This window comes from Thunnus albacares, chromosome 13 (genome assembly GCF_914725855.1).
Source record: "Thunnus albacares chromosome 13, fThuAlb1.1, whole genome shotgun sequence".
NCBI classification, from domain to species: domain Eukaryota; kingdom Metazoa; phylum Chordata; class Actinopteri; order Scombriformes; family Scombridae; genus Thunnus; species Thunnus albacares.
Genome location: NC_058118.1, coordinates 28,162,339 through 28,177,887, shown reverse-complemented (window position 1 = coordinate 28,177,887; position 15,549 = coordinate 28,162,339). Strand labels below are relative to the sequence as shown.

At 42.7% G+C, this 15,549-nt stretch overlaps 1 protein-coding gene across 1 annotated transcript in view; it reads left to right on the top strand.

Annotated features, from left to right (window-relative positions):
- tecta (tectorin alpha) overlaps positions 1-15,549 on the top strand; it is a 52,776-nt gene that overhangs the window by 22,830 nt on the left and 14,397 nt on the right. The window contains exons 10-25 of the mRNA XM_044371197.1: positions 1,657-1,751; positions 1,968-2,071; positions 4,796-4,960; positions 5,219-5,222; positions 5,417-5,556; positions 5,712-5,999; positions 6,976-7,113; positions 7,231-7,396; positions 7,540-7,952; positions 8,157-8,727; positions 8,818-9,434; positions 9,510-10,080; positions 11,436-12,064; positions 12,763-13,420; positions 14,061-14,260; positions 14,580-14,960. Of these exons, the coding sequence (XP_044227132.1) occupies positions 1,657-1,751; positions 1,968-2,071; positions 4,796-4,960; positions 5,219-5,222; positions 5,417-5,556; positions 5,712-5,999; positions 6,976-7,113; positions 7,231-7,396; positions 7,540-7,952; positions 8,157-8,727; positions 8,818-9,434; positions 9,510-10,080; positions 11,436-12,064; positions 12,763-13,420; positions 14,061-14,260; positions 14,580-14,960 (5,140 nt within the window). The remainder of the gene's footprint in view (positions 1-1,656; positions 1,752-1,967; positions 2,072-4,795; positions 4,961-5,218; positions 5,223-5,416; positions 5,557-5,711; positions 6,000-6,975; positions 7,114-7,230; positions 7,397-7,539; positions 7,953-8,156; positions 8,728-8,817; positions 9,435-9,509; positions 10,081-11,435; positions 12,065-12,762; positions 13,421-14,060; positions 14,261-14,579; positions 14,961-15,549) is intronic.

Here is a 15,549-nt window from a genome sequence, read left to right as displayed (position 1 = left end):
GATATTTTATATATATATAACAAACACACAACACACAACATTGATATATTATAACCTCAAAAAGTTGTAAATAATTGCTTTTTTACGCATCCAACAGAATCATTCAACTTTTGCATTCACATGGCCTCATATATCTTGCCACCTGCCAAATCCAAATCCAACATTTCTTCCCCTTTTAGCTCTGTTTTGGTATCCAACAACTCCTGAGGGAAAATATCTGTCTCTTAAGCTGTTATATTCACCAGCTAGTCGCTAACTTTGTCTGTCTGCTGTCTGGTGCTGGGCAGGTAGCGTACAGAGTTTTTGGGCTGTAGAAACCAAAACAGTGAGCTGAACGACACTAAAACAGTCTGGTATCAATTCTCTGTGGGTTTGTCACGACAAGCAGCCTTTTCACATGGTAATATAAAAATATTGATTAGTTGAGCTTTAAATCAACCACCCAAGTATAGAGAAGAAAAAATGAGGGTTATCATTTCCTATCATGTTTTCTTCCTAATGAATTGTTTTTCATGCCAGTGAACGGGAAAGGAAGAGTGCAAGTGCGAGATATCAGGTGTATCAGTATCTCGATCTTTCCCACTTTACCATCCTTTACCAGCCATTTCCCAAAACACAAACCCTATCGTGAATTCCCCAGGCCCAGTGGGTCATCTGTAACTGCTGATTTTTTTTGTTCCTCTTTGTGCGATGCTCTCTTTCACAGGTTGGTTAAGAGTATGTGTCCATTTACACAACAGGACTTGGGAGGTATAAAAGAAGCCTCCGCAGAGAGTCTCGGTGCTGCTTAATGGGAGTCCGGGGCCTGCCCTCAGTCCTGGAGCCTTTCACACATCTTGCTCCCTACCTCTCCAATTACTTCCACTGTCCTCCTGCAACAAAGACCCAACTGACTGCCCTCTCCTTCCCAGACCCTATCAGTGTGGATCCACCTGAGATTTCCCCTCGCTATCTCTCCAACATCTATGGAAATGAAGTGTCTTGTATAACCTTGTAAATGAGGCTGTTCCTAATTAAAAAAGGGGTTACACAGAGTATTCAAAGTGACTCATGTTAATGCTGTAACTCTACCTACCACAGAGCTTGAAAAGCAAGGTTTCAGACTGTGTGTGTGTTTCTGTTTTTTGTCCATAAATGCCCCAGAGTGAGACTGTACTACTTTGGTTAGTTTGTGTGCTCAGGTACCCTGAGTTTTAACTGTACCGAGTGAACTCTGGAAACGTCTATACCGCAATTGAGGCCTACTCCAAAGGCAGAGTCCAAAGTCGACCATATTTTTCACCTGCCGAGGACATAAGGACAAATAATGAGGACAAATAATACTATCACTCATATGTGAGTGAAAGGTTCAATAATAAGACCTCGGTATTCAACTGTCATTGCCCCAAAAAGATAAAAGCCACAGTGTTTCCACCATAGACATATTTTATCATCATTTGGCCCTTTGCAGGTGTCAATGACAGATCCTACCCAAGAAAGGCTTCCTGTATCAGAGCCTCTCTTTGTACAAAACATTCCTTTCCTCTCACATTTAATAATGTGAGCAAGCAGTAATTCTGTTTGGTTTTTCCACTTCTCTCCATCATTTCCAGATCTTTGACCTTCCCTTTTCTCCTTCTTACATATTGCTCTGTTTCCACTCCCTCTCTTCCTCAGATTCCTGTGCTGTCCCTCCCCTCAACTTCCCTCTCCTCCCCCACCCCCCCTCACCCCTTCCCCAAACACTCAGATTAAGTTGAACACTATCCCAGGTAAAGTTTGCACCTGCTTCTTTAGGCAAAGTTTCCTCCACAGCTTTCACAGAGGCGTTTCTTTTTTCAATCTCCTGTAAGAACATCACCAATTTAAACTTCCCCTTTACACTTTTTTGGACTATTGTTGCTTCTGCTGATAATTCTTTGGCGTTGGAATTGGACAAGAAGTACTTTTCTATCTGGACATCCAGCTTAACTATACTCCCTCTTCAGCAAGTATCACATCCACTGCCTCGTTTTACTCCCTCCATCACCACCTCCACCCCTCTGTGGATGGTCCTCTGCTGGATGGGACTCTGCTGTGTGGAGGTTGCCAGGTTAGACTAGTGAAGTGCTAGATGTCCATCTTTTGAAGGCAGGTGAGTGCATCATTTCCTCCTCTACTCCATTTCATCAATTGTTTTACTTAATTATGACCGGACTGTGTGAGGGCAAAGGAACCTGAACTCTCCTTATTTGCCATATCACTTTTTGATATGTCAAAGATAGCATTTTTCATAACCTTCTCTGTGGTATAGGCTACTGTTGGTGATATCATTATTGCTTTATTATGTCTAATACAGTGGTTCTCTCCTCCCTTGTCAGCATTATTTTAAGGGGTCATAAACTCCTTAAAATGAAGTCAAGCCTACTTGTGACCCCTCATCACATCATCATTACTCATGGTCATGAGGGTCATGAGGGGGACCTAAACAGTTTCAAGTATCCAGTATTTTGCAGAAAAAAAAGGAAAAACAGAAAAATCATAAATACAAACAGAACTTTATGCGTTTCTTTCCACTTTAATCATCTTGTGACCTCTTCTAATGATCTTAGGACCACTTGTGGGGTTCAAAACTCCAGATTTGGAACCACTGGTCTAATATTTTTACTCTTGTCAGCAGGTTAATTTCCACTTGTATTAGTATCAAGACTATAAAAATAGACAATTTAGATGTATGTCATTTCTAAACTTGTATAATTGTGACTGTAATTGTTTCACCACAGCACACATTTTAAGCCTCAAATGCTAAAAAATAAATAAATAAATTGTGCTTCAGTGAGTGAATGAATTTGTGAGGAACCATTCGGTTCACAAAATACAGTTGTAAGAGTTGTCTCTCTTTTAACATAACCCCATCTTGTCCATCTTTTAAGTCCCAGGGGCTTTATCTTAATTGCCCCGCTAAAAGGCTCAGAGTGAATGTCAGTCAGATAAGATGGTGAGCAACAAGAGTCAAAAGAGCAATTGTGGTAATCTTTCTGTTGGCAATGTATGATGAGAGGCTGATGACATTACACCAGACCTCTCTCAGCAGTGCCCACTCAATTTGGCACACCTGAACATAATTTAGCACCAAGCTGAATAGTATTCACACATTACAGAGATGACAGAGATTTGAGAGAAGTATTCAATTGATCTCACATAACTCTTATATCAACAGTTACACATTAACAGTATTGTCTTGTCCTTAGGATAGTAAAGGTTTAGGTTGTGGGTATTTACCACCTTTGATTTTGCTTTAAAGAGTACGGTCTTGATTTAGAGAGTATGGTCTGGACCTGCTCTATGTGAAAAGTGCTCTGAGATGACTTTTGTTGTGATTTGGCGCTATATAAATAAAATTGAATTGAATTGAAATGAATTAAGTTTCCTGAATTACTTTGGTAAATTATTAAATCAAAGATGGCTGGATCACTATAGTCATTACATGAACTCTAATAGGCCTTCAATACAGAGTACGCAAAGTTGGAACTTGGCGAGTTGAATTTGGGAGTCCAAACTGATGATATTTGCTGACATCACCAACTCGGCCCGATCCCACTTCAGCATTATGGGGGCCCAATAGGGACACAGGTAATAAATTCATTAATTAATGAATTTATTTAATAAATTCATTAATTCATTCATTCATTAATTAATGAATTTATTGCCTGTAAAGAACACAATTAATTAAAAATAAATCAATATTAATTTTGCCAAAAAAGTTTGCAGTAAATAAATAAAAGATACCTGTCGGGTGATAAAATAATCTCAACTCAAAGATCCACTTACTAGCTTTTTCTGAGCTTTCAATGGCATCCACCATAAAATGAGCTTAATAGTTACACCTCTGATCCTGACTTTAATGTCTATGTATAATAAAAATTAAATCTAAAATCATGCACATGCATGCATGCACACATTTTTATTGATGTATATCATGATTTGTACATGTAAGGAGCCAAAGCTACTCAGAGGCAGCTCTACTGTACAACATTAACTGCCCAATAAAAGACATGAACCTTAACTTTACCTTTGGCCAAACCAACTTGACTATGACAAATATTAGATTTTGCATCTGAAACCAAAGTTTATCTTCCAAAAGGAATTGTATCTTCTCTTTAAAATGCCACAGAGACATCAGTTCTACTTGTGCAGTAAATTACCAAAGGACTGCTGAGACAGGACAGTTCTCATGGGGATGACCATGTGTACTGACTTGCCGGGAGTTGGCCTGCTAGCTAGATGACCTATGACACATCTACAAAATGTCGGAATACATTTTCACGTAGGGTTTTCAAATAGGCATAGTTTTGATGAACTGAACACATACTGTATTTCCAATCTAAACAGTTTGGTGACAACCAACTGTTGTTTATAAAGGTAATAGCAGTTTAGTAGATTTAGCTGTCTGTCCTCCACCATTACTGCTGGTTGATGGAAAATGCATGGTGGGATACTTATCTACACCAAGTCTGACCAAGGTCAATGGTATTCAGAAGTGACCAATTTCAACTCATGGCTGTGTTGAGAAAGTTGGCAATGTTGTTTAGGTCGATTTATGTGTAAATTCACTGAATGTGCAGACAATAGCTTTTGAAGTTTCAATCTATTTCATTAAACAATTAGTAAACAGCAATATGGTGACTGTAAAATCTTGGCTGTACACTTTGCCAATGGGAAGCTTGCCAAGCCAGGCACTGAACAGCCCCAAAGGGCCACTGCAATGACCTTGGCAATTCAAACCTACTCACTTAAAGCCATTAGTGCCCCAGTGTTTACGCTCCTTTCCCTTTAGCCAACAAGGCATGGATGGCTCCCAAACAGAAGTGGTAATGAGGTCCTAAGCAGCCTTGCGGCTTCAGACACAGAGACGCTGGAGCAGTGCGGGCCAGTTTGGTCAGCTGCAGGGAACCGAGGCAAGAGAGGCCCGAAGTCCACTGTTTCCTGCTCACATGGGACTGTAAGGCAAATGTGATCCTGACACATTGTTCTGGCATGCATAATAGGGCCTTTTCAGGGCTCCTCAGGGGAGACCTGGGAGCCTGATCTTAAAGAAGTAACGTGATGTTGGTTTGATGGTTCTCCCTCCTCTTTACTTTTTAGAAGTTGCCTTATGACTCATGTCCACCTACATTTCCATGACCTTTAAGGAAAATGTAAGACAGGTAAAGTAACAATAGTTCAATGTGATCTCTCTTGTCATTCGCTTCCTTTTCAGAATGGTCAGGCCAAGCTGTCCAGTTATTCTGCTCCACGTCTTCAGCATCTTTGCACACATAGGTGGTATGACACATAAATATTGGTATTCCCAAATACCCTGAACATGTTAATAGCCATCTTTCACAATAATTCCTTCATATTTAAGGGTTGTTAGTAGCACCATTTAACAAGCTCTCACGCATTATTCTCGTTTTAGCTAGTGCTCAGGACATCCTGTATCCATATGGACCGGGCCATAACGATTTAGAGACACCCAAGATGGATGACGGGAGCTCTCCGGAAATCACTATACTCATCCCCTTCATTTTCTTTAATGTCCCCTACCGTTCCATCTACGTAAGCCTTGAACAAAACTCTCATTTCACCATCAATTAAATTACTATTGAACAGGAAGCTGTAATCCATCATCCTCTTAAATTGTTGCAATCATAATGTACTATTTATATTACAGTTTATGATGCTAAAAAAAACCCTGTCCTCTCTGCACACAGGTCAACAACAATGGTGTGATTTCCTTCAACGTGCAGGTTAGCCAGTTCACACCAGAGGCTTTTCCCCTAAGTGACAGCAGATCATTCATTGCCCCACTTTGGGCAGATGTGCACAACGGCATCCGTGGGGATGTATACTACAGAGAGTCCACCGAACCAGAAATACTGGAGAGGGCAACACAAGATGTTCGGAAGTACTTCAAAAACATGCCCACCTTCACAGCCACCTGGACCTTTATTGCAACATGGCACCAAGTCACCTTCTATGGAGGAAGCCAGACAACCCCGGTATAGTCCAAACCCTGCTTTGGCACATAAAATTATCACATTTCTACATGGTTACAGTAAGTAGAAAGGAATTGGAACATAAAAAAGGTTTTCTGTGTTAAAACTTGTAGGTATAACTTAATTTTGCAGGTCAGCAACAGTTGCAAAAGGTAGTGACTACTCACTCCTGAAGGAACAGTTTATTGTTTCTATTTTACCCAGCATCAGATGAGAAGGCCAAAACCATTTTAAACTCTGTGCATCCAGTATAGAGACAGCCTCAGCTTATTTAGCCTAGCGGAACACAAAGTCTAAGCGGGGGAAACTGCTAGCCTAACTCGATCAAAAAGGAGAAATAAAACATGCTGTAGATGTCTTCCAACATTTCTAAAGTTGTCTTATTTCTGCCTTGTCCAGATTGTGTACTTTAATGTTTTATATTATATTTCCATTCTACACTTATGTCATCATCTATGGTGAAAACAGTTATTATCTATGTATGTCATAAACAAATTTAGTTTGTATCAAAATTATAAACTTTATTAACAAATTTATTTGGTGATTTGCTTATCAAAAGACAATGAGTTGTCAAGCTCAAAACTGAGATACATATTTAAAAAAAGTTTTTTTAGATATCTAAGTGACTGTATATAGAGTTGTAATCTACATCTTTTGATCTTCAAATCACCAAATCCACACTTAGTGGGGACACTACATCATCTGACAGGGTTTGATAGAAAACCATAATTCCCAAAATGTTAGACTTTTGCCCCCAGTTTCCCCACTACTTAAGCAAATAATGGAGAATTGAGAAGAAGAATTATTGAGTTCAATCCATTTAAATTAATATGTTTTGTCTGTGAGTGGGACATTTGTTGAACGTTGAAAGTATTTTTCTCCATTGTATTATTCATTTTTGTTTCTTATGTTTTATGTATACAGTATGTCTGTTTTTTGTCTTTGTAAAACTATTTTATTCCTCTTCTTTGATTAATAGGTGAACACATTCCAAAGTGTACTAATCACAGATGGCGTGGCATTCTTCAGTATGTTCAACTATGGAGAAATCACATGGAGCACAGGCACAGCCAGTGGTGGAGATCCTTTAACAGGACTGGGTGGGACAACAGCTCAGGTATTTTCACAATGGCCACAAGATAACTTCAAATAAAGAATAATCCTTTTTTGTTGTATAAAAAAAAAACATGAAAAACATTTCACCTCACATCCCTCACACCTTTCCCCTTTTCAGTCAGGTTTTAATGGTGGAGACATCGGTCACTTCTTCAACTTGCCAGGATCACGGTCAAATGATGTAGTGAACATTGAACAGACAACCAATGTAAATATTCCCGGGCGCTGGTTCTTCCGTGTAGACACTGAACTTATAGATCCTGCCAATGGCTGCAGCTACAATGGCAAGTTCAAACATTTGTGTAATGTCCACACAGGTTTCTGTTTTTCTTATCAGTTAATGAAATTTCTGAATGACATGCTTCAGTGGCTTGCAGAACTGTGTTTTTTTAAATACCTCTGTCTGTGTTTCCCACATCCTCTACAGGGCGTTATTACAGACGAGGAGAAATCTTCTGGCTGTCTGATCAGTGTTCACAGAGATGCCGCTGCCTTGATATTGACAACGAGGTGCAGTGCCAAGAGGCTCCATGTGGGCAATTGGAGACCTGCGAACAGCAGGAAGGGGCCTTTTACTGTCAGCCTATCCGCACCAGCACTTGTGTGGTATTTGGCGACCCTCATTACCACACCTTCGATGGCTTCCTCTACCACTTCCAGGGAACCTGTTCCTACCTGCTTGCTCGGCCCTGCTGGGAGGTGGCGGGGCTGCCCTTCTTCAGTGTGGAGGCCAAAAATGAGAACCGGGGGGTCGCCTCAGTTTCCTGGCTTAGAGATGTCACAGTGGAGGTGTATGATCACCGAGTCATGTTACCCAAAGGCAGTTTTGGTACAGTCCAGGTGAGAATCTGTTGACCCCTTTGTACTAGGAGTCACCAGTAGTTTGGGCAGTAAACAGATCACTAATTATCTCTTGGATGCAAGTACAAGACGAAGATCTAGGACATATGTTTTGAGAATTTAGTCTTGATAAATAGCAAGAGTGAGAGCATTCAAAACTGGCCATTGTTCCCATTCAGAATTGTCTTCTGTTCCTCTCTCTAGGTGGATGGTTTGATGAAGACTTTACCAGTCCAACTCCAGCTTGGTGCTATCAGGGTGTACCAGTCTGGGGTTGCCGTTGCTTTAGAAACAGACTTTGGACTCTTGGTAACCTATGACGGCCAACACTATGCATCCATCTCCTTACCCAGCTCCTACTTCAACAACACTTGTGGCCTTTGTGGTAACTATAACGATGACCCCGCTGATGACCCTGTGCTTCCTGATGGCTCCCTGGCAGAAAGCGTGGTGGAGTTAGGGGGCAGCTGGCGAGCGGAGGACCCAGACTGGAGGTGTACAGATGGCTGCGCCCAGAACTGCAGTGTGTGTGACCCACAAACAGAAGCCTTTTACTTTCGCTCAGACTACTGTGGGCTCATCAACAAAACCGATGGACCTTTTAGGGACTGCAGAGCTGTAGTGGACCCTACAGCCTTTGTGTACAGCTGTGTATATGACATGTGTAGCAACAGGGATAACATCACCACACTCTGCCAGGCCATCCAGGCCTACGCTCTGGCCTGTCAGGCCCTGGGTGTCACGGTGCGACCATGGAGATCTCGAACCTTCTGCGGTGAGATTCAGTTTACACAGATTCTTCAACTTACATTAATTCACTTAGTTTTCATGTGTCATCTCACCTAATTTCTTCTCTCTTACTGGCTCTCAGCTTTGTCATGTCCTGAGTTCAGCCATTACCAGGTGTGCACAAGCGCCTGCCCAGCTTCCTGCTCAGACCTCACCGCTCCCCTATATTGTGCTCACCCTTGCACTGAGGGCTGCCAGTGTGACGCAGGCTATGTTCTCAGTGGCAGCCGCTGCGTACGGCGTGAAGACTGTGGCTGTGAGCATAACGGCCTTTATTACCCCCGTAATGACACTTTCTGGGCCGGCCCCAGCGGCGAAGAAGGTGAATGTACCCTCCGCTGCACCTGCGGGGCTGCAGGGGAAGTCTCCTGCTTCAACGAGTCTTGTAAGGAGGGTGAGGTGTGTGTGGCAGAGGTGGGCTTGCTGGGTTGCTATCCTCGGAGGGAGGGAGTGTGTTCAATCACCCAGAACTCTGTGACATCCTCCTTTGATGGCGCCTTACTGCTGTTCCCAGATGACAGCTCCTACTACCTGCTGAAGCTGTGTGCTGCTGTACCAGCAAATGGCTCATTGGTTGAAGTGAAGATGGGCAGACGGCTGGTGAACAAAGGCCCTGCTTGGAAAAGACCTGTGGTAGTTACTGTGGCTAACGTTGAGGCTCAGATAGGAGGGATAGATCTTGAAACAGTAAAGGTTAGTACTTTCTCTACAGAGCAAAATACTTATTTTTGCTGTTGAATATTTGGCTGATACCCTTTTGTGCTGCAGGTGAATGGTGAGCCAGTGGCACTCCCATATGTACATCCAATGGAGACAATGATGATCTACAGAGCGCCAGGCAATGCTACAGTGGTGGAGTCCCACGGTCTTCTTCGTGTCCACTACACACGCCAGGGATTCCTCAACATCTCCCTCTCTACCCTCTTCTACAATATTACTTGTGGTCTATGTGGCGTCTTCAACAGCAATGCCACTGATGACTTTCGCCTCCCTAATGGACGCCTGGCGGAGTCTACTGAACAGTTCACAGAGAGCTGGCGGGCCATTGCTGATGACCTTACTTGTAATGGTGACTGTGATGACCTGTATCGAATGTGCACAGACTTGCGCCTCTACCAGAGTCCGTGGATGTGTGGCAACATCAATGATCCGGGGAATAGTTCCTTTCTGGCATGTCATGCAGTGGTCAACCCATCACCATTCTTCAGGAACTGCTTGTATAACATGTGTGTAAAGGAAGGGAACCGTTCAGCCCTGTGTTCTTCACTGCACGCTTATGCCACTGCCTGTCAGGATGCTCAAGTAGGCCTTGCTTCCTGGAGGAGCGCCACCAACTGCCGTGAGTAGATATAGCTTTACTTCATTTGGCTGTGAAGCATTGTGGTTGTTTGGCATGTGAGATAAAAGATAAACTCTGTGTGTCCAGAACAGAAATAAACAGCAAGCCAAGCTATGCCAAAAACAAAAAGATATACCTTCAGCAAATCCAAATCTGTCTTACTTACATGTTGTGTCTCGTTAGCAATCAAGCTACTCCCTCACTGTGACATGAACCAAGACTGCTTTTAGGCATATTTTTTCAACAAAACTTGGCTAGCAATTTGTGGCTGTGATACATAAGGAAAGATGATTTTTTACATTTTTTAAAATTCCTCTACAGAAGCGGTCCCCAAACTATTACTTTCATATCTCCTCTGGAAGCCAGAAATATATATATTTTCATCCCTGACAAAACTCTGTCCATTTCAATCTTAACCTGAATCTTGATAGTCTCGCTAACATCCAAGCACTCCTTATTGTTCTCAAATGAATCAGATTCATAGACCTTTTTCACGGCAGAAATTTTGACTTGTCATAGCAAGATAACCACAGGTGTAACTAATAACAACATCAATGATGGCTCTGTTTTAGCTATTATTACAATGCAGTATAGCAGTTTGTCTTATTAGTTACACTTGTGTTTGACAAGTTAAAAAGTCTGCTGTGAAAAAGTTCTACTAAGACCTTCTTTAAGTTTCACTCCAACACTGCTCTATAGTGATGAATTAATATTTACCTCTCCTTTAAGGGAATATGACACTGCTCACTCATTGTAGGCTTGAAAGGTGGCTCTGAAAGCTTGCTCCTTGACAAACAGCAGCCATAGTCAGCTTGGATTCATACTCAGATTCCAACAGCAACCCAGTTTCAAAATGTCAGTTGAAACTTCTCAGACGACCCCGTCAGTATAATCCACTTTTCTGCTGATTGTTAGTAAGTAAGTAAGCGCCCCAAAAACAGATTTTTGCTAAATACACAGCATTTAGCAGTTAGTTTAGTAATCTCAAGTTTGTCCTTAGCATTCAATATATCTAACTAATCACACTAGCGACAAACAAAAACTTATATATAAACGTATGTAACATGTTTGTATGTTGACAAATATTGGGACGTACTGAGCCTATGGAGCCTATAGACAGTGGAGTGGTGAATTATGCCACGGGATTGATATTTTTACTATTTTTGTGCCATATACTACCTCAATATTGGGATCCATTATAACTGTGGGGAGTCCAAGCTGACTGGAGATAAAAACTTTTCAAAGCCACCAATCCTACAGGGGGATGAGTGTTTGATACAAAAAATTAAGCTTTTTGGTAGACTATTCTTTTAATATTGAGCACTGCCTCTCTTTTGCTTTCTCCTCTGTCTCAGCTCTTCCCTGTCCGGAGAACAGTCATTTTGATGAGTGCACCAGCGCTTGCCCTCTGACCTGCTCCAACTTGGATGAACCCGAGGAACCGTGCCCTCTGCCATGCCAGGAAGGATGTCAGTGTGAGGATGGCTTTGCGCTGCGGGATGGCCTGTGTGTGGCACGTAGCGACTGTGGCTGCATGAGCCACGGGCGCCAGCTGGCCACTAATCAGACTTTCTGGACTGACTGGGAGTGCCAGGAACGCTGCTACTGCAATGGCTCTGACAACAGCGTATACTGTCAGCTCGCACCCTGCCACCCTGAGGAGTACTGCCAGGAGACTGATGGCCTATATTTCTGCCAGCCACGCACTGAGGCCTTGTGTGTGGTGGCTGGTTATGGACATTTTCTGCCATTTGGTGGCGTTCCATTTGAGCTGCAGAGCTCTTGTACTCTTAGGATGGCCACCACCAGCTGTGGAAGAGACAGCAGGGACCCGCCGACCATCAGTGGAGCCTTTCCTCAATTTAAATTGGCAGCTCGTAATGAGGAAAGGGACACAGGTCAGGCAATTTGGGTGAGGGGCTTTGTACTGGAGGTCTATGAATACGAGATTGAAGTGTCTCGAAGCTACAAAAACACTGTCACGGTAAGTGCATGAACAGAGATAACAGTAAATGAATCAAGAGCTATAATTATGTATGTATATTGTGTTCATGTAAGAGAATAACTTGTTATAAGGCCTGGTTCATACTATGAATATTTATATCTTAAGACCAATTTTTTGCATGACCCATGAAGGTCGCAGTTGTTGTATTTGTGAGGAAATGTTATTTCTAATCAAGCCGATAGAATAACCAGGCAGAGAGTGAATTCCTCTTTGACTGGCTTAAGGTGGATCTAATTTCAATGGGCATCTTTTATCAGGCTGGATTTGGCTCAGACAAAACCCTGACCCTGAGCGACATTTGGACTGGGTTCACAAACCGCCTCAAAGATCTGAGAAACAGAAATGACACACACTTACACACATAACCAAACACACACACACACACACACACACACACACACGCGTTTTCTCTCATTTTCTGTGTCGCTCTCTGTGTCTTTCTCTCTTATACAATTAGATTATATGAGAAACACTCTTTCACTGAGTCTTAACATTATCCAGTGGTCATCTGGATTTCCCCACATACTTTGGAAACAGGAAGGTCAGCTGGATTCGAAACTATAAATTGGTGTTAAAATGCTTCTGTAGATTTATGTGAGTGTGTCAACTGAGAGATCCTAGAGTTAATTAAACCTGTTCCAACTAGACACACTTTTACTGAATCTCTCTTCATGCAGGTGAATAAGGAGCGTTTGTACCTTCCTCTGAAGCTGGGACCAGGAAAGGTCAACATCTTCACTTTAGGCTTGCAGCTCATCCTGGAGACAGACTTCGGCCTGAAAGTAGCATTTGACTGGAACACTCTCCTCGTGTTGACCTTACCCCGTGACTTCTACAACACCTCCTGCGGCCTCTGCCAGGGCATGCCCTTATCCCCACCCACCCTCACTACCACTGACTGGGGTATGGCCTGGGCAGAGAGGGACATCTTCTGCCAAGTGGGCTGCGGAGACTCCTGCCCACGCTGTGGCCTGGGAGAGAAAAGTGCGCTAAACGATGCCCCTCTCATGGTAGCTGATGCCAACATGAACGTAGGCACCGATGATGGGGCGAACGAAGTCAACACGGGCATACGTTTCCACGTTGGAGATGGACTGTATGTGTTTGTGGATGCTGAGGCTGTGAGGCTGTGTGGGCTGATTGTGGATCGAGGAGGTTTGTTTGCACGCTGTCACAGCAAGGTGGCGCCAGCGTTCTTTTATCAAAGCTGCCTGCAGGACACCTGTTTGGACCAGGGAGCTCAGGATACAATCTGTAACTGGCTGCAGATCTATGCCAGCACCTGTCAGACCCAAGGAGTGCCTGTTACTGGCTGGAGGAGTGATACACCATGTGGTGAGTACAAGTCTGGGCTGACCTGAATTTTGGTGGTCCAATGGTCTCCTCTTGTACAATAAAAAGCATATTTTCTTACTTAACTCTAATGGTATCTACCCATGCAGATAATCCTTTATTTGAGCAGGTTTTAAGATATCTGTCTCTGAGATTCCTGCATCCATCCCAACACAATGGAAGTGAATGGAATCTCATTTGTGGTGCTCAAATTACATTAAAAATCATTAGCATCATGTCTTTTTTCACTGGAACAACTTTCTGTCAAAGAAATAGTGCCTATGACATATTACTGTTGAATTACTTGATGTAATTTTTCAGTGCTAGGAGCACTACAAACACAATTCTATTCAACTCCACTGTTTTAAAGGATGTGGCTGGCGATTTTCTATATTTTTCTTAGTTTTTACTCTCAGGGAAAAAAGCGAATATGCATATAACCCAAAATGTTGAACTATTCCTTGGAACAGCTGCTGTAAAGCTACATAAGCGCTAAAAATGGACAAACTCTCCAGTCAACACTTTTCCACAAATAATTACCCCTGAGAAATCAACACTCTATTAACACTAGAAATTTTCCTGTGTGTACAATGTAGTCAGTACAATCCTTAGCTAATTTCTTTGCCAACCTGCCTACTCCCAGTCCAGAGCTGTCCACCTAACAGCCATTACTCCAGTTGCATGTCGGTTTGCCCGCCCCAGTGCGCCCCAGCCCGTGGCCAGAGGGACTGCAGCCAGGACTGTGTAGAGGGCTGCCAGTGTGACCAGGGCTATGTGCTCAATGGCAAGAGCTGCATCCTGCCTCAAAATTGTGGCTGCTACACTGATGGCAAGTACTATGAGGTCAGTCTAACATCTAGCACTACATGGAATAAACTATATCTAACTATTAAATATATGCAGCCAAAACAGGCTTTTTATTAAAGGTCTTTTATGATGATGGTGATACCAACATTTTGTAAATGCTAACTCAGGCTGGTATTACAAATCTGCAATAAAACGCTGAACTGAAAAGTTTTGTTAAATGTCAGTTGGGAGACATTTCACATGAGTATATCATGACTGGATTGTTAAATCAGTTTTGTTGCAAGGTTGCACCAGAATTATGGTATCAAGATATAGAGATTTAGATTTTAACGGAAGAAATCTCTCTTTATTTTAGCCCAAACAGCTGTTTTGGAACAGCGACTGTACCAAACGCTGCCAGTGCATCGGACGAAACCTGATCCAGTGCGACCCAAGGCGCTGTAAGGCAGAAGAAGAGTGCACCCTGCGGTATGGAGTGCGGGGTTGCTTTGCACGGCGCTCCCAACACTGTGTGGCGTCTGGCGGTGGAGTCTTCAGGACTTTCGATGGGGCATCGCTGCGGCTCCCAGCCTCCTGCTCCTTCGTCTTGTCCACAAACTGTCACAAGCTGCCCGACCTCTCCTTCCAGCTCATCGCTAACTTTGATAAATGGAGCACGCCCAACCTCACCACCATCTCTCATGTTTACCTTTACATCAATGAGGAGAATATACTCATCTCTGGCAGCACTGTCAAGGTGAGAGAAGCACTGGACCATTTGAGTTTGACAGTATATCAGCCAAATATTGGAAATTACTGACTGACCTTGCTATAACTTTTACTAAAGAGTTTGACTACATAGCATTCATTCTAAAATTAGATCAATACTACAGTAGATGTTACAGGAAACAGCTAACCACACTCTTCACCTGACTTCTTATTTAAATTCTTATGTGAACTTTATTGCTCTAAAGCTAATTTACCTGTCAGACCTCTTGCCAAACTTTTAAAGCTGTCCTAATCATTTTTTTCATTTTACCAATGGATCAAATTCCACAGAGTAATATGAAAGATGTTGCACGTAGTGACAAAGCCACAGAGAACTTCCCCACAGCTACAGTGCCCTCAGTGTTTTGGTTTCATGGCTCGCAACTTCACTGTTTGGTTCAGTCTCTCATCAACCTCATTTTCAGCCACAGCAGGTGGATATTTCTAGCCAAAAAAATCTTAGATTAACCAACTGTACACTACATTGTCCAGTACCACCAAATGGCAGACAAAGTGACTAGCTGGTAAACCTGGTGGAGCATTTAGCAGCCAGAGACATAGATATTTTTCTCAGGAGT